Source organism: Erinaceus europaeus, chromosome 14 (assembly GCF_950295315.1).
Source record: "Erinaceus europaeus chromosome 14, mEriEur2.1, whole genome shotgun sequence".
Lineage (NCBI taxonomy): Eukaryota > Metazoa > Chordata > Mammalia > Eulipotyphla > Erinaceidae > Erinaceus > Erinaceus europaeus.
In genome coordinates, this window is record NC_080175.1 from 43,809,740 (window position 1) to 43,830,170 (window position 20,431).

The 20,431-nt window shown below is 53.8% G+C and overlaps 2 protein-coding genes across 11 annotated transcripts in view; one reads left to right on the plus strand and one right to left on the minus strand.

The window, feature by feature from the left end:
- B3GNTL1 (UDP-GlcNAc:betaGal beta-1,3-N-acetylglucosaminyltransferase like 1) overlaps nucleotides 1-19,543 on the plus strand; it is a 75,446-nt gene extending 55,903 nt beyond the window's left edge. For 4 of the 5 annotated variants that reach the window (XM_060171684.1, XM_060171687.1, XM_060171686.1 and 1 more), the window contains 7 exons: nucleotides 7,942-8,037; nucleotides 8,728-8,852; nucleotides 11,652-11,787; nucleotides 11,873-11,941; nucleotides 12,310-12,384; nucleotides 13,685-13,820; nucleotides 17,397-17,504. In XM_060171684.1, the coding sequence (XP_060027667.1) occupies nucleotides 7,942-8,037; nucleotides 8,728-8,852; nucleotides 11,652-11,787; nucleotides 11,873-11,941; nucleotides 12,310-12,384; nucleotides 13,685-13,807 (624 nt within the window). In that variant the 3' untranslated portion in view covers nucleotides 13,808-13,820; nucleotides 17,397-17,504. Of the gene's footprint in view, nucleotides 1-7,941; nucleotides 8,038-8,727; nucleotides 8,853-11,651; nucleotides 11,788-11,872; nucleotides 11,942-12,309; nucleotides 12,385-13,684; nucleotides 13,821-17,396; nucleotides 17,505-18,313 lie in introns of those variants that run through there. The other variant, XM_060171685.1, reaches the window with a different exon arrangement.
- TBCD (tubulin folding cofactor D) overlaps nucleotides 19,238-20,431 on the minus strand; it is a 176,579-nt gene continuing 175,385 nt past the window's right edge. For 5 of the 6 annotated variants that reach the window (XM_060171682.1, XM_060171680.1, XM_060171681.1 and 2 more), the window contains one exon: nucleotides 19,238-19,418. In XM_060171682.1, coding sequence (XP_060027665.1) covers nucleotides 19,404-19,418 — 15 coding nt within the window. In that variant the 3' untranslated portion in view covers nucleotides 19,238-19,403. Of the gene's footprint in view, nucleotides 19,419-19,861; nucleotides 19,922-20,431 lie in introns of all 6 variants that reach the window. The other variant, XM_060171679.1, reaches the window with a different exon arrangement.

Genomic DNA, 20,431 nt, shown 5'->3' on the forward strand with positions numbered 1-20,431 from the left:
CAGGATAATGTCTCTGCCACTCGGGCAGAGTTTGCCCTGATCTGGGCTCCAGGGGTGTACACAGCTTCTGGTCTCTCTGCCCAGACCTCACTCTCCCCAGGGTCCTTTTGACTCCCCAGCATACAGGTGCAGAGCCAGCCACCACAGGGACACAGGGACACAGGGAGCTGCCTCTGGCTCTTGGTTTCCTCTGTTCTCTCTCCAACCAGAAATCCAGTAAAACCATTAATAATTTAATGCAAACATTCATTCATTCTCCTTTGCAGTGACTGGGACTGAAGCCTTGTGCATGTGTGGTACTGCTGAGCTGCCTCTCTGGCCCAGTGAGAGAGAGAGAGAGAGATATCAGAGCACCACTTCACCATCCATGGAGTCCCCCCAGTTGCCCATGGAGGTGGAGCTTCCCCTCCCCTCTCTCCCCCCCCCCCAAGGGAAGCAGGGAAGATAAATCTAGAGATGAGATTCCTGTGCCCCCAAGAGGAAGCCCCCAGACTCTGAGAGAGGCAGCAAGAGGCAGGTGGGGGCTGGAGGACCCACCACCTCGGGGGCAGGAGACCAGGATTGGGGGGATGTACAGTCACCCCTGTAGACATGCCAGAGCAGAACCCCATCTCTGGAGGTGTGAAGGCTGCAGGGCCTCCTGGTGCGATTGGGCCTTGAAGTGGGGTCTCAGATAGGGCCCAGAGCCCCCCGAGTGGGTGGCTGAGGCTGGCCTCTGGGGTTAGTCCTGAGGCCCCAGATAAGAAAGTCATGCTGGGCCCCGTGGTCAGAGCAGAGCGCAGGCTGGACCCAGAAGTGGCACCTGGGTCATGTATGGTGCTGAGGGGAACAGCAAGTGAGGGGCACCCACTGTCTGTAGAGAACCAAGGATAGCAGAGGGAGGGGGCGGTGATGCTCCCAGGCCCCACCACCTGGGAAACTCTGTCCTGTTTCCCAGGGCATTGTCCAACTGTGCCCTCCCCCAACGATACCCCCACTAGCAGCTGTGGCCACCCTCTGCTACCCTGGGTGTGGGCCAGGAGCTGGCAGACCAGAAACCAGCCCAGCTACCAGCACTGCAGGGATGCCAGACCCCGTCACCTCTGAGTGTGGTCCTGGGACCTTTCCCTGCAGGACACTGGCACTGAGATGGGGTGTCATGTGGGCAGACCAGTGTCCTCTAGCCCTGTTCCAAGCCCCTTCCTTGCTGCCAGGAGACAGACCAGGGCAGCAGTTCCAGAGAAGCAGGTCAGCCCCACCCCTGTCCTCCCTCAGGTCTGTCTACAGAGCCCAGACAAGGTATCTTGGCCTTGGGCCTGCCTGCGTGGGGTGACTGCATATTCATGGGGTTGTATGAGTCAGAGGCCACTTTGCTTTCACATCAGTTCTGACTGACTGTTTGCAGTGTTTCCTGACATTCTCTGGTTTAGCACGTTAAGTTTTAGGGCTCTAGTATCCAGGGATGGAGGTGTCCTGAGTCCTCTCACCTCTCAGGTGAGGGTCCCGGATCATAGAAGCTCTGAGTGACACAGTGCGATTACTCAGTTCATTTGGGAGAGACTGCATCTGGCATCCACCTCCACCCCACACAGGGGCCTCTCAAAGCATGTGTTCATCCCACTCTCTGCCTGGGGGGTCCCAGATGGCAGAAGAGGCTGCCCTGGACCCCGTGCCTTTCAATGATGGGCTGGCATGGGCAGAAGGGCTGATGGATAACACTGGCCAGCCTCTGTAGCCTGTTCATGTTGGTGATGCTCTGTGAGGTGAGAGGCTGCCTGAGGGCACCTGTTTGACAGAACTTCCAGAAAACCTGTGTGTTGGCTGCCAGGGCCTGCAGGAGGGAGGAACTGTAGACCAGCATGTGGACACAGGCCCCAGTCTTCATGCTGTATATCCATGCTCAGAGCCCTTTTCCCAGCCCTGGGGCTCTTGGGGCCCTGGGACCAAAAAGGACTTCGTCACCTCTGCGCCCCCCCCCCCACTCTCACACCCTCTGGTGTGGGGTCTTTATTGGGAGTTGGTGGGGAGTCCCAATGGCAGTGAAAGATGCTCTGAGCTCTGGGGGTCCTCCCTCTCCCCTCCTCTCCAGCCCTGGAGGGGCCCAGCTGACCCCAGCCTCTGCCTGCTAGTGCCGGTCAGTCCACCTGCCCCACTTTTCTGCTACCCGCCCACTGTCTCCTAACAAGCCATCTGCACCGAGGGGCTGGCTCTGCTGAGTGGGCACAGGCGGTGGACTGAGTGGGTTCAGGCGAGCCATTCTTCTCTGTGGGGCTCGCGTGATTGGGCCCGCTTTTCATTCAGGTAGAGCCACCACAACACTGGAGCTTGGCCTAGTGCCATAGCATCTCCCATGTAGGGCAGAGGCTCACCTGCTCTCCCTCCAGCTGCAGGTCAGCACCACAGGTGTCTGAGCTTCTTCTGCATCCCCTGGTCTCAGCTGGTTGTGTTTGGTTGGCTTCTCTGAGTTGTAAGTTTGGGGTGTTGGGAAGTCGACTTCCTACTGTGCCCACTGCCCCTCCTCAGGTGCACATGGCCTGAAGGCCGGTCTCCAGCTGTGCCCAGAGTGGGCCTGCTTCACCCTGCTGGCCCATGGGGCCAGCCACACAGTCAAGGGGCTAGTGGCCTGATGACCAGAGGTGAGGCTGCACCAGCACCCCAACTCCTCCCAAATAGCCCTCTCAGGCCCACCCTACAGGCCAGCTACCAGAACTTTGGCTGTGTTCTGGAATATTCTGGACCCCAAGCAGAGGAGGCCCCTTGGGGCAGCAGCCGCAGTGAGCCAGCAGTGAGGAGGACTTTACCCCAGAGGGGATGCTGACCCAGACAGAGACGGCCTGCCACTCCACCCTCGCGGTGTGGGGCTGCCCCCTCCTCAGCTACCCAAGTGGTGGTAGTAGACTACCCTGTAGTCTATCTGCAGTGATCGCACCCTACTTGGTTCCGTCTACACTTCGATGGGTCCTGCCTTGGAGTTGTAACCCACTTGGGTTCTTCCCTCAGCTCCCCACATCTGGATGGACCCCTGTGGGAGGCCTTTCTGCAGGCTCTGGGCCAGGGGGGCAGGTGTGAGGTGGGGCTGCCCCTCACTTGGTCTCACATGCTGGTAGGTGGTTGGGTCAGTTGCCTGTCCTGGCGCTGATTGGCACAGAGTGCACCATGCCAGGGTCTGATTGGCTGAGCCTGTGCTGTGGTTTGGCCCTGCTCTTGCCCCCCCCCCCCCCCCCCCCGTTGCAGGACTCTATCCTGAGCTGGACCCCCTTCTGTGTGCTGTGTTGCGGGAGCATTCCCCCCTCCTCCCACATGCTGTCCTGGACTGGCTGCCCTGCTCAAGTGCTCCTGGAGAAGCCTGGCAGTTGAACACATTTGGGGTACATTCTGGAAACCTGTGGCCCTCTCTGGAACCCTAGTTCTGTTCTGGAACATTCTGAGGGTACACCTGTGAGTAGCAGGTTGCTTACCTGAAAATGCATTTTAACTGGTCACATCAGAGAGGTGATTCATTTCTGGGACCTGCTGATATGATTCTGTGTGCTTACATCCCTGAGCTGGGCACTCTCATCATAAGGCAGGGGGTGGGAGAGAAAGATAAGACACCTACAGACCTGCTTCACCACTTGTGAAGTGACTCCCCTGCAGGTGGGGAGCCAGGGATCCTTACGCAGGTCCTTGTGCTTTGCACCACCTGCACTTAACCCGCTGCACTACCACCCAACTCCCAGTTAGTTGCATTTTAAGTCCAGCCTTCGGTTGCCTTGGCAGTGCCAGACCCCGAGACTCCTGGCCTGCAGGCCTGGTGGCTCCCAATCTGCTCAGGACAGGATCCCTGGCACCCACTCCCTCTCCTGACAGTGCCTGGCATCTAGATCACTGTGCCCTGAGACTTGGAGCAGCTGACTTTGAAATCTGTAAAGGTGTGTTAGCCAGCGCCTTTCTCTTTCCAGTTTATGGTCAATTTACTGTTTTCTTAAAAAGAAAAGCAGCTGGGATGTATATGTAGTTACTCAGTTGAATTTGTGGATCAGCTGTGGGGTATGGCCATCTTAACATTTAATGTTCCAGTCCGTGAATACAGGATTTCCTTCCATTTACTGAGTCCTTTAGCTCCTTTAAAGAATGGTTGATAATTTTATCTTTTTAGAGAAGATTATTCTTTAATGGGTCGATGGGGAGAGAACCAAACATCACAGCGCCACCTCCTGGGCCACATATTTGGTAATTGTCAGTGTATGATTCTTGTACTTTTAGATGAAATTTAATTGTTTCTACTGCAGTTCATGGTCACAGCTAAGAACGTTCAAGGCTGCACTTATTTCAAAACCTGTCTTCCTCTAGTGGCAGAGTAGGATAACCCACACTCACTTTAGAGAATGACAGAGTCCCTACCATTGCTGCTCTGCACTGAGGGCAAGGTCCTGGAGGGGCCCACAAGAGGACTTTTTTTCTTTTTTAAATTTATTTATTCCCTTTTGTTGCCCTTATTGACAAGAGGACTTTTGATGATATTCCTGATGGAAGTGACCAGTGACGGTGGGGAGAGGGATCTACTAGAGGTCTAGCCCCATATTTCTCTATGGAGAAATGTCGTATGCTTTACATTGGTTTGTTCTAGCCCTCCCCCGCCAAGAGAATTGGATCAGTCCAGTTAATTTCGCAGGCCCGCTTGGCCCCGCCCCAAGGAACCCCGAGAGAGGGTTCCTGAGTTCCAGAGTGCGAGAGTTTCAGAGGGTTCCCGAGTACGAGAGTTCAAGAGTTCCAGAGTGACAGAGTTGGAGAGAGTTCCTGAGTTCCAGAGTAAGAGAGAGTGCTTGTGCCGCCGCAAAGAGACAGCAGAGTTCTGTTTGGTGATTAGTTTGTCTTAGTTTATGAATCGTTGTTCCTGAATAAAGAAATACAGCTTCCCTGCCCAGCCGTTGTCTCCGCGTCTCTGTTACCCGCCCGTGAAGCTAAACCCGCCCAGCAAGAGCCATCCGAATTTTAACAACAGAGAAATCCTAGCATCCCTTGACCAGGACCCCTGTGATAGGGGTAGTGAGCCAGTTCTCTTGCTGCTCCATACTCAGCTCATGTAGTCCCTTCTTTATCTGACAAGATTAGATTTTCTCCCAGCTGTTAAAGCATTGAGTATTATTGTATCCAAACTGTTATTAGGCTGTTTTTTTTTGGGGGGGGGGAGAACACACCTAGGATTCAGTGGGGTCTAAGTTAACTTTGAGTTTTAGTGCATTTACTTGTTTGATGATTCTAATAAAGGTAGTCATAGGGATAATAATTGTCCTTTAGTTGATGCATATTTTTCCCAGTGTATCTCTAGGCCAGTTGTGCAGTGTTTCTTCTATAGATTGGCAGGGGTGACAGTAATGCTGATGCTGTCAGAAGAGATTAAGAATTATATCTTACTGTGTAAGGATCCTGGTTTGAGCCCCAGCTTTCCACCTGCAGGGGGATTGCTTCGCTAGCGGTGAAGCAGGTCTGCAGGTGTCTATCTTTCTCCCCTCCTCTTTCGATTTCTCTCTGTTCTATCCAACAACAACAGCTATGACAACAATAAAAACTACAACAAGGGCAACAGAATGGGGAAAATGGTCTCCAGGAGCAGTGGACTCATAGTGCAGGCACTGAGCCCCAGCGATAACCCTGGAGGCAAAAAAAAAAAAAAAAAAAAAAAAGAATATTCTTTTGTGTAGTAAGTTGGATAGATATTGACTGAGGGATGTGAGGTTGGGGAGAAGAGGAGGGTGTCTAGGCCTAGGTAGTAAATATTTGATTAGAAAGATATGGTACTGGGGCCAGGTGATGGCACACCCAGTTAAGCACACATACTACAGTGTACAAGGACCTGGGTTCAGGTCCCTAGGCCCCACCTGCAAAGGGGAAACTTCACAAGTGGTTAAGCAGACCTGCAGGTATCTGTCTCTGTCCAACAATAAATAAGAAAATTCCCTGCTCTATAGATTCTTAAAAGATTTTCCTTTCATGAGAGAGACAAGAGCACTGCTCAGCTCAGGCATATGGTGGGACTTAGCCTGTGACTTCTGGGGCCTCAGGCATGAGACTCTGGTGTGCTACCTCTGTTATTGTTAGCCATGGAATACATGCTTTCATATTTATGGTAAAGAACTGTTGGGAAAGTCATGCATTTTTGCATATAAAAATTATGTCTGGGCAGTCAGGTGGTAGTGCAGTGGACCAGTGCAAGGACCGGTGTAAAGATCCTAGTTCGAGCCCCTGGCTCCCCACCTGCAGGGGAGTTGCTTCACAAGCAGTGAAACAGGTCTGCAGGTGTCTTTCTCTCCCCCTCCTCTCTCCATTCCTCTCTGTCCTGTCCAACAACAAGGACATGAATAATAATTACTACAACAATAAAACAAAAAGGGCAACAAAAGGGAATAAATAAATATTGAAAAAAAAATTTTTTAATTATATCTGGGCCCAGGAGGTGGCACACCTAGTTAATCACAATAGTACTAAGTGCAAGGACCCGAGCAAGGATCTGGGTTTGAGGCCCTGGCTCCCTACTTTTGGTGGGGGGGAGGTGGCACTTCACAAGTGGTGAAGCAGAGCTACAGGTATCTCTCTCTCTCTCTCCCCTCTCAATTTCTCTCCCATCCAATAAAAAAAAGGAAAAAATGGCTGCCAGGAGCAGGAGCAGTGGATTCATAGTGCCAGCACTGAGCCCCAGAGATACCCTGAAGGCAAAAGGATGGTGATGGTAATAATAATAATAATAATATAAAAAAGAAAAACGCACCATGATTATTTCAATAACCCAACATATTAAATATTTGGGTAAATCTCCCCGATCTGGTATAGAATCCTTCCTCTGTGATGTGGACTGCTTGTGGTATCTAGTTAGATACCTTTTGAACACAGTCAGGTCTGCTATCTCATTTCTTGTGGTGATCTGACGCAACGTGGGCCGGAATGGTGCCAACTCACACAGCAACCTGAGGCGAGTCCCCTCCACTTACCCCTCGTGCTTGTAAAGGGTGGTGTTAAGGCTTCAGGGCTTTGCTGGATTTGCCTTGAAGCCATCTGGCCCTAGACTTTTTCCAGGGGAAGTTTTGTCTCTTTGCCTGTTGGTGTGGTTGTTCCAGTCTGCTTTTCCTTGCTCTCCCATAGATCTGAGCTTTTATTTTTCTTGAGCCCTTTTTTTTAGTGTATGTCTTTCTAGCATTTGTCTATTGCAGCCAAGTTGTCTAATCATGTTTTATGTTTCCTTTTAATGCTGTTTCCTTTTATTTTTCTTATGCCAATTGAAGGAACATGTTTGTTTTTGTGTTTCCATTTTCCTTTGATAGAGAATGAGACAGAAAGGAGATACCTGTAACACTGCTTCACTGCCCACAGGTGAGGGGCCTGGAGATTGAACCCTGGTCCTTGTGAGTGGTGACATATGTTCTACCAGGTGCACCACCACCGGGTTCCTTTCAAAATTTTGTGCACAGAGGGCCGCAGCTGGTTGAGTGCACATGCTACAATGCACAAGGACCTGGGTTCAAGACCCTGCGGGGGGAAAGCTTCATGAGTGGCGAGGCAGTGCTACAGGTGTCTTTCAACCCCCCCCTTCCTCTCAGTTTCTATCTCTATAAAAAATGAAGAAAATAAGCCAGATTAAAAAATTTGTATATAGAAATTTACTGCTGATAAAAAATAGGCAGGCCTGGGAGGTATCATCGTGATTCTGCAAAAGATTTTCATACCTGAGGCAGCAAAGGTCCCAGGTTCAACCCCCAGTACCATCGTCAGCCAGAGCTAGAGAAGGGCTCTGGTAAATCAAAGAGAATAAACTGGAAGCAAGCAGAGGCACTTCTGTCTCCTCACTAAACAGCCAGTGAGCTCAGCCTGGGAAGCTGAAGCCCCTGCACCCTGTACCTGCGGAGAGCGGGCCCTGGGGCTCTTCCTGGGTGTGTGTGGGGGGGGTCTCCTAAGCTCTTCCTGCTGACTGCCTGTCCTTGCTCCTAGGTGTTCACCTCCCATGGCCCCACCGTCATCATGCCCACCTGGTTCTGCTCCCGGGCCTGGTTCACCCATGTGGGCCCCTTTGATGAGGGGGGACAGGTAAGCATGGGATGAGGGCACCCCAAGGCCTGGAGGCTCTGGCATCCTCTTCGTGGGAGTCCTCTGAGCCCAAAACAAGCCCACTGACTTGTAGATGTGGTGCCTGAGTCTCAGGTGTCCCCCAGAAGGTCTCCCCACTTTCCTTTACCCTACCCAGGCCACAGGATGCCACTCAGGCCCTGCCCACACCAGGCCGGGTTCAACTGCTTCTGGGTGGCCTGGGCTGCTGCCTCTGCTTCTCCCCCCTGCCCTTTGGGGGCCACACTCATGCCAGATGAGAATCTCAGCCATCCTGGCCTGGCCTTTCACAAGGGCCTGCATGTCCCCAATGTGTGTAGAAGGGCCGCGCAGGGCCACAGGATCTTCCCTGCTCAGGACTCCCTGCACATCATGAGACCAGGGCTCAGCAGCCTCCTGGGCCGCGTCCCCAGCAGCACCTCCAGGTCGGCCCTTCGTGTGGGGGTGAGCCCAGACTCTCAGCCCTTCACCTTCACTGTTGTGTTTCAGGAGGTGCAAGGGGGAGGGGGGAGCCAGCCCCGTGCGTCCTGTCAGAGGACAGAGGCCTTGGACGGCAGGCCCAGCCGGAGGGCAGGGACCCCGGTGGGGTCCGCCTCCCCAACTGTCTTGCGGGCCTGGCTCGCCCCACCCGGCCCCGCAGCTCCAGGCCTGAGCGCCAGCCTCTGTCCGCAGGGTGTGCCGGAGGACCTACTGTTCTTCTACCAGCACCTCAGGAAGGGCGGTGGCGTCCAGCGTGTGGACCAGAGCCTCCTGCTCTACCGCTACCACCCGCTGGCGGCCACGCACTCCGTGCTCGAGTATGTAGACTCCACATTCCACGTTCAGGGTGGCGGGGGTGGGGCGTGTGTGTGCGCACGCGCACCAGGGCACCTACTCTCTGGCAAAGCCTGTGTCCGCACAGCCAGGTCTCGCCATCTCTCGGCCACTTTGTTATTTAGCTAGATGGAGAGACAGTACCATAATACAGGAGCTTCTCCCAATGCCCTAGCACCTCCCATGTGGTACAGGGGCCCAAAGCTGGGTGTGTGAATGGCAAGGCAGGCACCCTACATAGTGAGCTATTTCTCTGACCCAGTAATGTCTACTGGAGATTTATATGCAACTAGTATTCTTTTAAATTTTTCTTAAATTATTATTTTAATGAGAGATAGAGACCAGATCCCGGCTTAGCTCTGGCTGACGGTGATGCTGGGGTATTGAACCTGGGACCTCAGTGCCTCAGATATGAGAGTCTTTTGCAGAACCACTGTGCTAGCTCAATGGCTCCTGCTATTTTATTAAAAAAATTTTTTTGCTTCCAGTATTATTGCTGGGGCTCGGTGTTGGCACTACGAATCCACTGCTACTAAAGGCCATTTTTTTCCATTTTATTGGATAGGACAGAGAGAAGTTGAGGGAGGAGGGGGAGATAGAGAGGGAGAGATCTGCTTTACAGCTTTACAGCTTGAGAAGCTCCCCCTACAGGTGGGGGGGGGCAGGGCTCTGTTAAATTTTATAAATGATGCAGTTAGTGTTTCCCATGAAAATAATCCTTCTGTCCAGATCTACAAGTGGGGTTAGCTGTGTGGGGGAGAGGCTCACTTGGGCTGGGCACACACCTTCCACAGAGCTGGGCAGGCTGGGCTACCTAGAAGCTTCCACCCACCGTGGGCAGCAGGTTTCTCTTCTGTCCCCACCCTAAGGTCCTCAGTGTCCCCCTAGCCCAGGCTGGTACCTGAAATTCGAGGAGTTTCTATGCAGCAGTTACAGCCCCAGCCCCCTCAACACCCCCCAGTGCAGGGACCAGGCTGTGAGCCAGAGCAGCCCCACCACTCCCCCTCACATCCTTGGCCCGATGCCCAGCAGAAGTCTTTCTTGTCCAGCTCTTCCTGCTTCACATGCCACTGCCGAGAGTGCCACCCACCACACAGGAGTGATCTCATGGCAGTTTCTGCTTGGGATTAAAGTCTTTGAGTGGCAGAACCTCACAGCAAGGCGAGCTTTAATTACAGCCCCTGGCACCTCAAGATCTGAATCCCCTGGAAACCCCCCCCCCCAGCCTCCCCACTGAGGCCTTTGTGCTTTCAGCCCCCTCCCCCAGCACTTTGCTCACCTGAGAGCCTCCTGGGAGAAGCTGTGGGCTTCCAAGAGGTACAGAGGAACAAGGCTCCGTTTCTTCACCAGGACTTTGCACTGGTGTGATTCCACTGGTCCCAGTGGACCTTAGTTACTAACAGAGTGGGAAAAACTGACAGGGGGAAGACTCACAACTGTGCACCACTGTTCGAAGCCTCCCCTGTCAGGTGCTTCCGAGGGTGTTCAGGGGCTTGAACCCAGGTCCTTGTGCACGGGAGTATGTCATTTAAAATGCAGCACTGCCCACCCTCTTGTCACCCCAGGCTTCATCCGTCCCCGCAGGGGAGCCAGCATATCTTTGAATATTTGCCCGTGTGTGTCTGTCCCTTTTCAAACTACCATGCAGAGCAGGGAAGGCAGCTCAAACCTCAGCACCATACAGAGGTCACAAAGCACAGGGGGAAGCTCGGGCTGTGGTCGATCTCCTTCCCTCAGCCTATCTGAATGACAGGTCAGCCTGGCAGTGGTAAAATCAGACACGTACAAGACCAGCTCCATAATAATCCTGATAATAGTAATAATGATATTGATGATGGAGGCCGCCATCTCCAACCTTCGTGCAGCCTCAAGGTCAAGCTTGCTGGCCCTGCAAGCTGTGCCTCCCACCCCCACCCCACCCCACCCCCACCCCAGGGGTTTTTCTGTTGCCTGTTGAGGGGCTTCACAGGGGCCCCCTACCTGAGTTCACTTCCCGGCAGTTTGCACAGCTCACCTTGTGTGGACTTTGGGAGCCGTTTCACTTGGAGAGTGTGGTGGTGGAGTGGGACATGTAATCCTCTGCTGGGAGGCCCGGCACCCCCCTCCCCCCCCCGCAGGACTGTATCAAGGGAGGTGGGCAGGCAGGGGAATCTTAGTCAGAACCTACCCAGACGGATGGCCTCCATATTGTCCCTTGGGAGGTGGACACAGGGGGCTCATCAGGTTGTTGGGGGGGCACACCAGGGGTAGATTTGCCCAAGTGGTGTGGCCCCTCCTGTGCTAAGCACTCTGGACACCACACGGGTCAGCTTTGCCCCAGGAACACCTGCAGAAACACCTCCTCTACCTCCCGGCCAGAGGCGGGCTTCAGGCCTGGCCCTTGGTGCATCTGATGGACAGTGCCGTATAAGAAGCCTGTGTAAGTCTCACATGCTCCTGGCTTGGGCTCTGTAGCCTCCTGTGGTTGGGCTGGGGGACACTGGCCTGGTCCCCCAGGTCTGCCCTGGGGCTGGGCCAGGCCTTCCGCTCGTGCATGGTCAGCACTATGACCACGTAGCCTCAGCTCAGTGTCCCAGCTCCCAGGCCTGAGCTCATGGGTGGGGTGAATCCAGGTGTCCCTGTCACCCGGGGCTTGGGGTGAGCTGACAGTGTGGCCACGTGTCTCTGCTTCCTTTTCTCAATTCTGAGACGGCCCAGGGAACAAGGATGTGGGGGACTGCCTGCCTGCCATGGTGAGGTGGGGAGGGATGTCTAGGGCTGCCATCACATCCCTGTCTCTACAGGGCCACCATCTGGAGTCACCGTGTCAGCTTCCTGGAGGAGCGGGTCCTGCCCGGCTGGGCGGCCTTCACCATCTGGAACGCGGGCAAGCAGGGCCGCCGGCTCTACCGCAGCCTGAGCGCTGGGGCACGGCGCAAGGTGGGGCCCCCCACTCCTCACACACACACCCCCGCCCCCACCAGCATGCTCTGGTGCTCAAACTAGAACCCCGTGTCCTCCCCAGGTGGCTGCCTTCTGTGACGTGGACAAGAACAAAATCAACAAGGGCTTTTACTGCTATGAGGATGCTCAGGTGTGTTGCCCTGGAACCCCCTCCCCATCCTTGGCCACTTGGGACCTCTGACTCCCATCCCAGGGAGATTGTTCTGCAGGGACATCCAGACTCTGCTTCCCTCAGGGACCCTAAACTAGAGCCCCCCAGCTCCCCTGGGACCCTAGACCAGGGACCCCCAACTCCCTTGGGCCTCTATCCCCCCAGGCCACCAGCTCCTTGGGGCCCCCAGATCCCTGCACTCCCCCAGAGCCCATGCCTCCCCCCCAGGGCCTCCCAGACGAGGGCCTCCCAGTTCCCAGACTCCCACCCTAGACAGTGACCCTGTACCTGTGTCCCTCTGAGCCCTGGGGTGCAGGCGGCCCTCTCACATGCCCCATCTTCCTCAGGAGAGGCCCAAGCCCCACGTCCCCATCCTGCACTTCCGGGCTGCACAGCCACCCTTCATTATCTGCGTGAAGCTGGTGAGTGTGGGGTGACAGGGAACCCTGAGGCTGAGTGGGAGAATATGGCCTCTGACCCCCTTGGGACAGTGACAAATGAACCCCCAATGACCCCCAAAATCAGGGCACAGTACCCCTGCCTCACTTTGTGGGCTTAGCCTCACTTCTGCTTGAAAGCCCACTGCAGCTCCAGGCTTTATGTTTGGGTCTCCTGGCCTGAGGACCCCCTTCCCGCTTACTGTCAGGCTACGTGTCTGGGGTGTGAGGAGGTGCACAGGCTGAGGTCTGTCTGGCCACCTCCGGCCCAGCTGTGGGGGTGCAGCAGGCCCTAGCATCTCTGGGCAGATGTGAGCGGCTGCCAGGCCCCCTGGGAAAGGTCTGAATGAAGGCTGAGCAGGTCCTGGGGGTCCCAGCCAGAATCACGTTGGACGCGCTCCCTACCCAGCCCTTGTAGTCGGCCCCCAGCCTCTGGCAGTGGCATGACAGGTGTAACATGTCCATTCTGGGCCTCCCAGAAAAGCTTCAGTACCTGTCAGCTTCTCTCCATCCACCACTTTCATGCGGACTTTTCTGCAGTGCCATGGGATGAGCTCAGGGCCATGTGTGCACAGCCTTACTCCACAGCCTCCCGGCTGCAGGTCTGTATGACCGGGGTTGAGGTGACAGTGGCCCCTGCCCCAAGCCTGTTTTCAGCAGGGCTGCACCCCCATGGAGGCGGCTTGGGGGCATAGCCAGCCTGGCTGGTGGCTGCTTTCACTTGGGAGACAGCCCCTTTGGGCTTGGTTGGATCTACTCAGAGCCTTTAATTGTAGTTTGCAGGGTGGTCCAGGCACCCTGGGGGGGGTGTTGGGGGTATCACAGGGCGGGGCACCAGACTGGAGACCATGCCCCCTGCACTCTGCTGAGGAGGCCAAGCAGGGCAGCTGCCTGAGGAAGGGCCCCTGTGGGTGCTCTAGGGCCATCTGGAGAGAGCGCCTTCCACCAATAGGCTGAGCCAGGGTGGAGAGTCCGGAGGCCAGATTCTGTGTGCGTTAGACTCAGTTCTGCAGAGGACATGGGTTCTGTTGAGGGGCTCCTTCTCACGCTGAAATGTGACCTGGCCCTGGCCCCCAGGACAGGCTGAGCAGGGGGCAGCCTGGCCAGGAAGGGGCAGCGGTCCCACCTGCCACCCACTGTTGGAGCAGCATTGTGGGGTGTGTGCTGACTTTTAAAAACAAATGCACCAGACATTACATTCTCTGTTTTTCTCATAAACTGTCTTTATCTCTTAAAATATAACTCTGTTGTTGCAATTTCTTGCCTTTTGTTCTTGTTGTTGTAGTATTTGGGGCTTCACTACTCCTGGTCAACAGTTTTAGACAAGGAGAGAGTCTCCACAATGCCACTGCCCTCCCAGTGTGGTGGGAGCTGGGATCAAACCTGGGTTGAGCACACGGCAGAGTGAGAACATTGCCGAGGTGATGTTCCTGCTGGGGCTTGGTACCGGCACTACAAGCCCACTGCTCCTGATGGCCTTTTTTCCCCTTCTATTTTGTTTGATATGGCAGAGAATTTGAGGGGAGGGGAGAGAGGGAGAAAGAAAGGCACCTGCTGACCTGCTTCACCACTTATGAAGCTTCCCCCCTGCAGGTGGGGGTGTGGAGGCTCGAACCCAGGTCCTTGCTCATGGTAGTGTATACACTTAACCATGTGCATCACTGCCTGGCCCCCACCTACTAGCTTTTTCTAGGAAGGCTTTCTAGCACATTCCTGCTATGTGGCTAGTGGCAGGACACCCACACACACCTCCACAGCTGCACTGTGAGGCACACACTAGTCTGTGAGGTTTTTTTTTTGTTTTGTATTTTTTGGTTTACTGGAAAGATAAAAACCAGGTGGTTGAGGGTACCGGTTACCATGCATAAGGACTCGAGTTTGAGCACCTGCAGGGGTAACACAAGCAGTGAATCAGGTATGCAGGTGTTTCTTTCTCCTTATCACCCCCCCCCCCCAGTACTCTATCCTAGCCAATAAAAAATAGAATGGAACAAAAAAGGCCCCTGGGACTGGTGGGTTTGTAGTGCTGGCACTGAGACATAGAGATGACACTGGTGGCAATTAAAAAAGAAGAAGAAAATTGTAGAAACTACCATACCTAACACAACGTTCTGAGTATTCAATGTGGAAATCTCTGCGGTGTCGGTGTCGTGTGCTTTCACAGTTTAATAGTTTGCTTGGGAGCCCAAGAGATAGCTGAGTCAGGCATGTCAGTTTTGAGCCCCAGCACTGAGTGCCAGGGAGGAGTACAGTGCTGTGGTGCCTCTCCCTGTCTCTGAATGAAATGTCAGCCCAGGAGAAGCTAAACTGCACGTGTGACGTGTGTTGTATGAGCAGATGTGTTTCATGGCTGATTTTTTTTTCCTCAAAAGATTCACTTCCTTGTTCATTCATGAGAGAGGAAGGGAGAAAGAACCAGAGCATCACTCTGGCACATGCCATGTGGGGGATGGAACTCAGGACCTCACACCCGTGAGGCTGCCACTTTATCCACTGCACCCTGTCCCAGGCTGCCTGTAAGAAATGTCCTCTTACACTGGAGAAGCCACTCTGTGCGCTGCAGGCTGTGACAGGCAGGAAGGTGGTGGTGCCTGGCAGCCCACAGTGGTCCAGGTCAGTTTTGGGGGTGCAACAGCTGCCTGCGAGAGTTCTGTAAGATTTGTGGGGTTCTGAGCCTCATCTGGAGGAGCCCTGCGTGAATGTAGGGCTGACCCTCACTGTTACTGCCCAGCCACTCACCACTCACTGGCTATGGAGCGGGCTGGAGTCTGTTTAATGTCTTACTCCTGTTGGAGCCTGCTTGTTACAGGTGGCGACACCCTGTCTTCCTGGCCGCCAGTGGCCCAACCCCCCACCCTCTCCCATGTGGTCAAGTCTGTCATCTTGTGGGTGAGGAGGTGTCTTCTTACTTATGTATATGTATCTAATCGTCTAGTTTTCTTGTTTCTGTTGTCCTGTACTTTTTTCTATTTTCTTTTTCTTGGGGGGGGGGGCTCCAGGGTTATCCAGGGGGCTCAGTGCCTGTACTACAAATCCACTGCTCCTGGAGGCTATTTTTCCCCCTTTTGTTGCCCTTGTTATCGTTATTATTGTTAATTGCTGTCGTTGTTGGATAGAATAGAAAGAAATCAAGAGAGGAGGGGAAGATAGAGGAGGAGAGATAGACACCTGCAGACCTGCTTCACCACTTGTGAAGCGAGCCCCCTGCAGGTGGGGAGCCAGGGGCTCGAACAGGGATCCTTACGCCGGTCCCTGCGCTTTGTGTCATGTGCACTTAACCCGCTGTGCTACCGCCCAGCCCTGTCCTGTACTTTTCATCACAGAAAACAGGCCTGTGCTAACGTGCTGCTGACTCTTCTCGTGTTGTTTTTTTGTTTGCTGTTTTAAACTACTTATATACATTCCCCCCGACTTATGGAGTTTTATTATCTTAAGGTAATAATCCCTTACTGTGCAATTTAAAATAAAGTCAAATGGAATTTATTTTACTGCAAAGATTACAGTAGGTGCCCATTGTTTTCCTTTAGCATACTTAACTGTCCCAAGAACATTTAGGGGCAGTCCATTCCCTGTCGGGAGTGAATGCCGTCTTGGTAGGCTGGATATGAATATGCATTTGAACACTTGGTCTCTTTCTGTCAGTTTGTTTGTTCATGTACCAAAGCTGCAAGTTACTGTAGTTTTATGCTTACCATTTGCTAAGCTCCCTTTACTATTATTATTATTATTCCTCAGTATTTATTTATTTTTTGAGGAACTGGAGGGCCACACTCACAGTCCCACCACTCCAGGACTTTTCCATTCAGTGAGACCCCGTCATGCTGCCTCCCTGGTAGTGTCACATGCAAAGCACAGGGCCTTGCTCTCTCCAGCCCTAGAGTCTCACTTTTTTCCCTTTGATACACTTGATTGGAAACACATTAGCACATGCAGAAAATGGCCTATGCATGGCCCATACCTGCTTTTATAAAGTTTTATTAAGCAGAATACAGCAACGACCAGGAAGCCAGATACTAACTTACTCTAGCCCCTGAAGGGAAGCTCTGTGATCTCCATTCTAGAACTCACTACGTGGTGGGCACCAAAGTGTAGTGCTGAGCACACATTTGCTGGGTCACTGGTCCAGCCTTGCCTGCTGGCATCCCATGGAGTCCGACATGTTCTCGGATCTGCTCTCACCCACAGTCCATCCTGGGGTCACACATGTAGTCTGGTGAGCGCACAACAGCTCTCAGTCTGGTCTTCAGGATCTGGGTCTAGTCCTGGGGTGAGGGGTCCTGGCTGTGCTGTCTCCCGCTTCACTACATAGCACCCCACAGAGTGGTCAGGCTGGGGGTCCCACCCAGAACAGGTCTGTGCCTGCCTGAAACTACTGGGGGGTTGGATGGCATCTTCCATGAGGCTTGTGAGTTGTCCCTGGTTCTCCTCTGTCCCCTGCTGGCTTGGGGGCACTCTCGTGACTCTGAGTCCAGATCTGTGTCGGGGTGTCTGGTGTGTGAGGAGGTGGGGCACAGGCCTAGCTGTGAGCCTCATGAGCCCTGCTGTGTTGGCCACTGCCAGTGCTCATGGGGTGGAGCTGCCACAAGCAGAATAGAGTAGAATGTAGATATTTCAGACACTCCCCAGGGAGGATCTCCTTGAACTCAGCCCAGTAGCAGTGGCCTTGCTGGCTGCTATGGGGCAGATGTGGGGGCCTCGAAGACCCAGGGCCTTTCTGGCTTCTGCCAGGGGCAGCCTTTGCAGCTGCTGAGTTTAGAGGATCTGGACAATGTCAGCACCAGGGCATTGGCTGAGAGATGACTTAGGGGCCCACCCAAGGGTCTCCCAGCGCCCTGCCTTCTTAGGTCAGGACAGAGATGGAGTGGGTTTCCCTCCCAGTGGTGGGGGGCTGGCTCCTGGAGACTCTAGGAAAGCCGGACATGGGACACACGCAGCTGTGGTCCCAAGGAGAGTCTGTGGAGGCTGTGGCAGGCCCATCATCACCCCTGCCCTCATAGGACCTTACAGGAGGTGCCTTCGAGGAGAACCTGGGATCCCTGCAGCTACAGGAGGGCCAAGACTTCCTCCACTTCAGCTGACCAGTGGCCACAGTGGCTGTTCCCAGGTAAGTGCGGGGGACAGAGGGACGTTGGCAGGGTGTCTGCATCTGACCAGCTGTGGGTGAAACCTGACGGTGTAAAGCACTTCGTGTTGGGCAGAGGGTGGAGGGGAGTCCCAAGGGCCTGTCTGGTCCTGAGTTGAAAGTAAGCTGTCATCACTGCCACATCTGGACATTTCAGGCCAGCTGCTTTAGGGACAGATGTTTGGCTTCCTGAGCTGACAACTAGAGGCTGGGGGTAGATGTTCTCTCTCTTTTTTTTTTAATATTTATTTATATTTATTTTCCCTTTTTGTTTTCTATTATTGTAGTTATTATTGTTGTTGATGTCATTGTTAGACAGGATAGAGAGAAATGTAGAAAGGAGGGGAAGCCAGAGAGGGGGAGAGAAAGATAGACACCTGCAGACCTGCTTCACCACCTATGAAGTGACTCCTCAGCAGGTGGGGAGCGGGGGGCTCGAACCGGGATCCTTATGATGGTCCTTGCGCTTTGCACCACATGCGCTTAACCCGCTGTGCTACTGCCGACTCCCTAGATGTTCTATTTTATGTGGTATCTAGGAATGAGCCAAAGGCCTCACCTGTGTTAGTCTGTGAGCAGCCATCTCCCCATGTGTGTTGGGGTGGGGGGCATGCTGGGGCCCCGCATGTGTGCAATGCCATTGTTTCCAGGAATTTTAAAACTTAGACAGGAGAAGGGCAGAGTTAGAGACAACACAGCACCAGGGCCATGGTGCTCCCATGTGGTGCCAGGGCTTGAACCATCTCACGCACCCTACCAGGTGAGCTATTCCCTCACACACTGTTTCTTTAGTTAGGGAGAAGACACCAACCTCCACCGTCACGGAGCTCCATCTGGTGCTGCCCTTGGCCTCGTGCATGGAAGGCATGTGCTCTGCCCACTGCACCTGTCTCATTGCCAGCGATCCCAGGCCAGCCAGTGACTGACCAGACTCTCCGTCTTAAGACAATTGCTGCTCTAGCATCCTGAGGCCTGGCTGCTAACTACAAGCAGAGCCTCCTTTCTCAATGCTGCTTGCTTGGTTCTCTGCAGCTGAGTCCAAGTTCTGCTCTGTAGACACTCACTCCCCGTCCTTGTACCACTGGGAAGGGTGGCCGCATGTGGCCAGAGGCTAGATGGCCACTACCCGTCAGAGGTCCCTGGCTTCAGCTTTTGTCTGCAGTGGAAGCTCCCACAAGCCTGACAAGGCTTCTCTCAGGGGTGAAGCTCTACCGCCAGGCTAGGATGTAGACACCAGCGTGTCCTGCAGAAAGTCTTGGGCTGTGGCCACAGTGACCGCAGTACTAGCAGCATCTTCACACTCACTGGGCTCTGCAGCTGTCCACCTGTCTCAATGTCAGACCCAACTGCACCCCATGGATGGGAGTGCTGCCCTGGGAACTGGGGCTGCTCACGGCTCCCATGGCAGCCAGCCCCATGGAGGGTGTCTCCCCTTCTCTATCCTGAGTGGGGAGATAGCCACAGCCTCTTCAGGAAGGTGGTGTCACTGTGACATCTCCTTGTTCTACCAGGGAACCCGGCATACCAGCGGGATGCATGCTGGGAGCCCCTGTGGCCTCTCAGGCTATGTGAGGCTACCAGAGGGTCCACAGACACCAGTGTGACCACTGCTCTGGCCTCATGGCACCTGACCAGCAGCACTGTGTCTGTCTGGGACCACACCCCTCCAGGAGCAGCCTCCCTCCCCGGCACTGCCAGCAAACAGAGATGCAGAGCTGCTCAGCACATGATTTTATAAAATGCAGGTGGGAGGTTAGGACAACAGCCCCACTCCCGGCCAAGAGATGCAGGCAGAGTCCCTGGGTACAGGCAGCGGCTGAGACTGCGTGGGTCCTCCACAGTGAGCGGGGGTGGGGGGGGAGCCTGCACTGCCAGGACTGGATCAGCAGGCGCCAGTCTGTGGAAGACAGAGGCATAGTCAGTGCCGTCTCCCTCCCCTCCCCGCTCCTGGGTGTCTGGAGTCAGGCAGCTTCATATCTAGCTGGGTGTAAACTGTCCTGAATAAAACTGTGAATGCTTGTATCTGGGGAAGCCGGTGCTGTCCTAAGGCTGACCAGGTACCAGGGCCCACCTGTATGTGGAAGGGTGCCTGATGAGGAGCTGGTGAGGGGACGGCTCAGAGGCAGTAGCAAAAACAAAGTCAAGAGGTTCTAAGATGCTCACTGATGAAACTGATGAAAAAGAAATTCAACAGAGTTAAAGTATGAGAAAAGTCCTGACGCAATCACAGAAGTGAGGAATAGAGCAACTGGCCTGAAATATTTTAGAGATGGTGGCACACCCAGCTGAGCACACGCATTGCCATGCTCAGGGATCCAGGTTCATGCCCCCACTCCTCACCTGCAGAGAGGGACCCCATGAGAGGCGAAGCACATCTGCAGATACCTAGCTCCCTCTGTCCTATCCAACAAAATAGAAAAAAAAAACTTTATAAAGGCTTGCATAAAAGGAAAATTCCAACATGAAGTAAATGAGGCAAGGGGACAAAATTGGCCCAGACTTCAGAGCTGAGGTAGGACAGTGGACCTGACACCATCTCACATACACTGCAAGAGGTGTGCAACCATGCTTCTGAAACAAATGCAGTCTTGTAAACTAATGCCACCTCAGTAAAAAGGGAGGAGGAGAATAATAAAAAGTTAACTTGGATACAGATAAGAAAAGAAACAAATGTAATAGAGAGAGCTAAGAGCTATAGAACCAAGTAAGCCAATAGTTAACATATTAATAAATTAAATGCAAATAGAACACTATTGCATGCAACATTCTACTGCAGATGCTGCCCCACGCCCAGCGGTGAGGGCTACACCACAGGGGCCAAGAGGGTTCCAGACAGTCCTGAAGGTGAATGACCTCATGCCATGGCTGAGCCAGAAAGACGGGGCACCTGAGAGCCACACGTGGCCCCAA